Genomic DNA, 6721 nt, shown 5'->3' on the forward strand with positions numbered 1-6721 from the left:
TACTTAGCGTGAGCTTGAGAGTTTTCTCATAAGCCTTTAGTGTTGTTATGCTAAGTTGTCCAAGTTCTACTCCTGTATTGGTTTATTGGTTACTTGTTTCTTCTATATGGTTATTGTTCTAGTTTTCTAGCCCCAAGTGCCTATGTTGTGACTTCCTCTTTGTCTCAGGTTTTAGGATACCACCCCTCGTACTGTGCTCGACTTCTCCATGTGTATTGTATTTCACCCTGTAATTAAAGTTCTTTTTGGGAAACTCCATCGAACCCACTCCTTTTCATTTTTGCCACCCTCGCCCTGCTGAAGTGAGGGAACCAGAGAGGTTTATTGCAGCCACCCTCACGGGGACATTTGGCACCCAAATAGGGACCATGACATTCAGGGCTCCCTGTGTCAGTCACATCAGCTGGGGTTACCTGATGGATAGGTCAGGGCTCCCTGGGATTTTGGATTGTGCCAGGTTCGGCAGATTCATCGTTGCTTCAAGGGACCTTGGCCAGGATCAGCAGGGACAATGACGGTTTCACCGGCATAGAATTGCAGGTGGGTTTGCGGAAAGGCAAGACATTCATTGCCCATTTAGTCACTGTGTTTTTACAGTATGCATCCATGTCCCATAATTAATTTGGAGTCTTCCAGTGGCTCTTCCCCATAAGGCAGAGAAAGACAAAAATGGGCAGCCAGATGTCCAAAGTAGAAAGGAGCATATATGGATGCTTTCATTCTCACTGATCATGACAAAATATTTTCAAAGAACAAATTTAAATCAATCATGAGGTGGATCATTAACAATTTTCCAGATGCCTCTGCTGATGAAATCCATACCACTGAATTTTAGGACTCAGTGGGAGTTAAACTGTACAATTTTTGATCAAAAGGGAGCCCATTGCACCCTGCGTGCTCCCCATCTTCCACACCACACTATACCAGCAAGCAGTGTGTTGAAAACTCAATCCGTTGGTAAGTCCTAACTTGGGACCTCCCCTCAAACCTTCCTTTCTCAAACCTTTAGTGATGGTCCAAGATGGCAATGGCCATGCTGTCTTGGAGCATCATGCCCTGGAGACACAAGACAGAATGAGCCAAAATATGGAGGAGCCTGACCACCCTCCCTCCATCTTGGCTCCTCCACTTCCTGCTACCACAACTTTCGCCTCTGCTCTGACAAAAGCTCCAGACTCCACCCACACAACTGCGGGTCCTGCACTCACTGTCAATTATTCCCTCTCCACCCTGGACCATGCCTCCAGTTAAGGAAGGAGACTGGCAAATAGCCTCAAAATTCCTCATTGCTCTGTTATGTTATGAAAAAAGGGGGCAGAATCCCAGGTATCAGCCACTGGTTTGCAGGGAAATCAAGGATCTTTGTATCTAAAGACCATAGGAAAGACTTACCTTGCTTTAAAGACCTAATGAGGGACATGTTTACAGCACGTCTCAACCACCTATGATTTAAAATATATTATGTTGTTGTCATTTACAGAATACACCTGGTGGGAAGAGGGATGGAAGTGTTTATTATGCTAACAGCAATGACTATGCTAATAATGAGGCAAGGGTGGAATTTGCAATCAACCATCTAGCGGGAGAAAGACAACACAGCCTACCAGATGATCAAGCAGTAGGTATCGCCAGAGAAGCATTGGATGATATCAAAGAGATGGCTTTGCAAGCTTTAATCAGGTATCCGATGGTAGCATCCTCAATTTGAAATACTTTGGGTGGCTGCAGCTAAAGCTTTAGGACAATCAGACCATCTTGGGTGCCTGTTAAGTAAGCAAACCAATGCTACCTCCCTCACATTGAATGGCCTGGTCTCAGACATAGAGACCATCAGACATGCCACCTTGCAGAACAGCAATTGAGTTTTTACTCTGGGCACATGGGCATGGCTGTGTAGACTCTGAGGGCATGTGTTGCATGAACCTCTCCAGCCACAGCGAGTCAATCCACAAGAGCATTCAGGTACTGAAGGAAGAGTTCAAGAAGCTTCAAGTGGAAAACAACACCTGGTTCAATAAACTCTTCCAATCCAAGGGAGTAAAGGGTTGGATGATGTCTACCTAAAACAGGACTATTAATTCTCTTAGTGGTTGTTGCTGTATTGTTAATTCTCCCATGTTTGTTTGGATGCTTTTAGAAAGTCTTACAAAATTCTTTCAGTTCCATCTTTGTTGAAAAACAGAAAGAGGGAAGATACGCAGCACAGGAACCTCATGGACACCTTGGAAAACAGAATTGGAGGCCAGGATGGCACAAACACCTCTCAGACACTCAATTTTGGAAGGAAATTCCTTAAAAGTACCTGAAAGTATACTAAAATCCATAAAGTACCTTAAAAACCTTGAGTATCTCAAGGCATTAATGAGCCCCACTGAGTGTCAGTACAAAGCTCTCAAGAGACTCATTAAAGCAGATAACTGGGGCCATGATTGCACAAAACTCTCACACAGCGTGTATCAAAAGGGAAACACCAAGTACCTTAAAATAAATGAAGTACCCTGTAGTATTAATGAGCCTACTTAGAGTTTTTACTGATAAAGTCTCTCCAGGGCCTAATTACAGCAGATAATTGGAGGCCATGATTGCACAGAGCTCTCAGAGACTCCAAGACAAAAGCCAAACCCAAAGTCCTTTCAAAAACCTGCAGTCCCTGCAGGGAGCATTAAGGAGCCCCCAGGGCCATTCCTGAGCAAGGCTCCCCAGGGACTCCTTCCAGCAGATCCTTGAGGCCACTGGGATGTGGGCTAGGGGGGGATGCTGAGGGCAGGACAAGGGGCTGACAGTGCCCAGCCTGGCTGGGGCTGTGCCAGGAGGCCCCAGTGCCTCAGGACAAGGTGTCTCCTCCCAGCCCTTGGTGGCACAGACCCTGCTGTTGTGCCCCAGGGCACCTAGACTTTGCTTCTCTTTGCCCCCACCTGCCATCACTGCCTGCAGTTCTCTGCTTTGCCTGGGGTCTGGGGACACTTTCTCAGTCGTTAACCTCAGTGGGACCCATTAATTGTCCAAGAAACTTTGGAGTTGGATCCTGGCTTGGAGTTCTGGAGAGGTTTCTTCAGCTCCCTCTCAGGGACTGATGTTCAGGGCCTGAGCACAAAGCCCCAGAGGCTCATTAAAGTCCTTGTGCTGTGTCTGTGCTGCTGAGCTGCGCTGGGCTCCTGGCACAGAGGCAGCTCCTGGTAACCAAGAAGAGCTTCAAAAGCACATTTCTCTCGATGAGCAGCTTTTCTCCAGCCCAGCAGGGCTGGGGCACTGCCTGCAGCCACCCTGGGCACAGCACAGAGGCACAGAGAGCTTCAATCAGTCAGGGCTGGAAAGGTGCTGAGAAGTGCCTGGGGCAGAATCACTGCCAGCCCTTGGCACAGGAACCTCTGGCTGCAGGAGAAAGCAGCTGCAGCTCCTGGAGCCATCTCCTCAAGCTGGAACATCCCAATGCTTACAGAGTCTGTGAGTACAATGCTGGCTATTTCTGGTGCAAGGAAGGTGAAATGCTCATGAAGTTCTGACATGCTGAGGCGTTCTGATCAGTCATAAAATATTACCAAGACAATGGCTTTGATAAAAATGAGGAAATTTCATAGGACTTTGTGTTCAGTTTCCTACTATTGGAGAATGTCAGAAAGGGAGGGTAAACTAATAAATGTATAAGGAATTATTAGTTATTAATTTAGTCAAGTGCCTGAGACTTCTGAACTGTTACTTTTCATGATCAGTAGGTTCACAGGAGATCCCTGATGTTCTTGCATCCACTCTGCCCATGGACAGCACCAGCATCACCTTTACTGGAGTCATCAGACTCAGTCTGAGCTGTCCTTTCCCCAAGCTGCAAACAGAACCTGCCCCCAGGCAGTGCCTTGCAAACAGATGGGTTTCTGTCAGGCCAAGGAGAAGGCACAGAGATTTGGGGTCTGTGAGAGCTGGCACGGAGAGAACAGGCACAGGGAAACACCTGCAGAAGGGTAATCTCCAGGAAGCAGAAAGAAGATCAGGCAATGACAGAAAACAAAACCCAGCAATGCTGTGGTAGGGAGAGTTTAGAGATGTCCACAGGATCCCCTCCAGTGCAGCCCCTCCCTCTGAACAAGCCCCCTCCCTCCTGTCCCGCAGCCCAGCCTCTGCCCTCTGGGTCGGGGCTCCAAGGCGTGCAGCCCCTCCTGTGCAGGCAGAGCTGCAGCAGAGCCGTGGGGCAGCTCTGCAGCCCTGGCCCCAGTTCCCTCTGCAGAGCACAGGGCTGGGAGCAGCTGCCCGGCCCTGGGGGCTCTGGCAGGGGGCACAGCTGGCTCAGGGTGACGCTGTCCCCAGTGCCCAGCTCTGGGCAATGCTGTCAGTGCAGCCAGGGAAGGAGCTGAATCTCCAATGCCATCATAAGGACATTTGGAAGTGTCCCTGAGATTTCAGTCCAAGCTGGGAGCTTCAATCCAGGGTGCAAACCTGTCCTATGGCATCTCTCAGTTATAAAATTGATGGGGAAAGGGAGAGGTGTTCTGACACAGAAAACTATTCTTGGCGGTGAAGTAATCAATGTGAGTCCTTGGCTACAAATGTGGAGCTGGGCTGTGGGGGATCCATCTACTCATAGCAATACCTGGTGACATTTTTGAGGAAAACATGGGAAATTGATTGAAATCTACCTGGGCAAGTTTAAAGCCCACAGAAAATCTGAACAGGTCAGAATGCCAGATCATCTCCACTCACTCTCCTCTCATCACTTTGCCTCACAGAACTTGCTGCTCTTCCTGATTGCAGAAAGAATGTTGAGGGTTTCTGATATCCAAGAATACCAGGAGACACATGGGGGAACATCAAAAAGAAAACCTCAGAACACTTAAACACAGAAGAAAATCTGTGTGTGTTACAGAGGAGGGAGTATGGGAAATTACTTTAATTTTGGTTACAGATATCTCCTCCAACTCTTCCCTGTCCTTTATGCATGAACAGATACCCATGGCAAGAGACAGCAAATGTCCAACAGCAGCTCCATCAGCCACTTCCTCCTGCTGGCATTGGCAGACACGTGGCAGCTGCACCTCCTGCACTTCTGCCTCTTGCTGGGCATCTCCCTGGCTGCCCTCCTGGCCAACGGCCTCATCATCAGCGCCGTAGCCTGCAGCCACCACCTGCACACGCCCATGTTCTTCTTCCTGCTCAACCTGGCCCTCACTGACCTGGGCTGCATCTGCACCACTGTCCCCAAAGCCATGCACAATTCCCTCTGGGACACCAGGAACATCTCCTACACAGGATGTGCCACACAGCTCTTTCTGATTTATTTCTTCCTTGGATCAGAGCTTTCCCTCCTGACAGTCATGTGCTATGACCGCTATGTGTCCATCTGCAAACCCCTGCACTACGGGACCCTCCTGGGCAGCAGAGCTTGTGCCCACATGGCAGCAGCTGCCTGGGCCAGTGCCTTTCTCAGTGCTCTCATGCACACGGCCAATACATTTTCCCTGCCCCTGTGCCACGGCAATGCCCTGGGCCAGTTCTTCTGTAAAATCCCACAGATCCTGAAGCTCTCCTGCTCCAAATTCTACCTCAGGGAACTTGGGCTCATTGCTGTTAGTTCCTGTTTGGTATTGGGTTGTTTTGTGTTCATTGTTTTCTCCTATGTGCAGATCTTCAGGGCTGTGCTGAGGATCCCCTCTGAGCAGGGACGGCACAAAGCCTTTTCCACCTGCCTCCCTCACGTGGCCGTGGTCTCTCTGTTCCTCAGCACGGTTATCTTTGCTCACTTGAAGCCTCCCTCCATTTCCTTCCCATCCCTGGATCTGGGCCTGTCAGTTCTTTACTCGGTGGTGCCTCCAGCCCTGAACCCGCTCATCTACAGCCTGAGGAACCAGGAGCTCAAGGCTGCAGTGTGGAGGCTGATGACTGGAGGCTTTCAGAAACATTAAACTGCTGGCCAATTTCTGCAACTCACTAATAATTAAAGTTGTATACGATGTTTCATGTTGTTTGGTTCTGAGGTCTTTTTTCTCTTGTTTTAATTTTTCATATTATCCACAAAGAAATATAAATGCTTGTGCCACCTGGGGGTGGCAGTGCCAGGGCTGCAGCAGGGACAAGCCATGGGCACTGCTGGTGCAGCGCTGACGCCTCAGGCCAGGGCTTGGGGGCTCCAGGCTCCTTGCCCAGGCTCTCTCAAGAACACACCCAGGCCAATGCTCAGCACAGAAAATCCCTGTGAGAAGCCCCAGGCTGGCCGTGGGCAGGCTGGGGGCAAACAGCATGGCTGGGGCTCTGCAAGGGCCCTGGGGCAGACGGGAAGGAGCAGCAGAGCAGGGGCTGATCCATCCCCAGTGAGCTGCACAGCCCAGGGCAGCGTCCCAGAGCGTCCTGATGGAGCTGCCAACAACATCCCCTCTCTGCAGCCCTGGCCTCTCCCCCAGCTCACACAGTTGCCCCATCCTTGCAGGCACAGACACGGCAGCACTGGCTCAGCAGCCCCTGTTTGCATTGCACACAGCAGGGGGAGCACCCCCATGCTGTTGGTGTGGGGACATGAACCTGAGGGAGCACAAATGCCATCAGCCCCTGGGGCCAGCAAGGGCTGGAGAACTTGAACATCTACCAGGGCCCTCCCCCGCTCCTCACAGCACTTGTGCTCCAGACCTCTCACCAGCCTTGTTGCCCTTCTCTGGACACACTCCAGCCCCTCCATGTCCTTCCTAAACAGGGGGCCCCAGAACTGGACACAGCACTAAAGGTGCTGCCCAACCAGTGC

The 6721-nt window shown here is 50.4% G+C and overlaps 1 protein-coding gene across 1 annotated transcript; it reads left to right on the forward strand.

Annotated features, from left to right (window-relative positions):
• The first annotated feature begins 4958 nt into the window (after window positions 1–4958).
• Window positions 4959–5891, forward strand: LOC141727833 (olfactory receptor 14I1-like). Its single transcript, XM_074534118.1, has one exon. The coding sequence runs from the start codon at window positions 4959–4961 to the stop codon at window positions 5889–5891; it is 933 nt and encodes a 310-aa protein (XP_074390219.1).
• Window positions 5892–6721: the final 830 nt, after the last annotated feature.

This window comes from Zonotrichia albicollis, unplaced genomic scaffold (genome assembly GCF_047830755.1).
Source record: "Zonotrichia albicollis isolate bZonAlb1 unplaced genomic scaffold, bZonAlb1.hap1 Scaffold_254, whole genome shotgun sequence".
Lineage (NCBI taxonomy): Eukaryota > Metazoa > Chordata > Aves > Passeriformes > Passerellidae > Zonotrichia > Zonotrichia albicollis.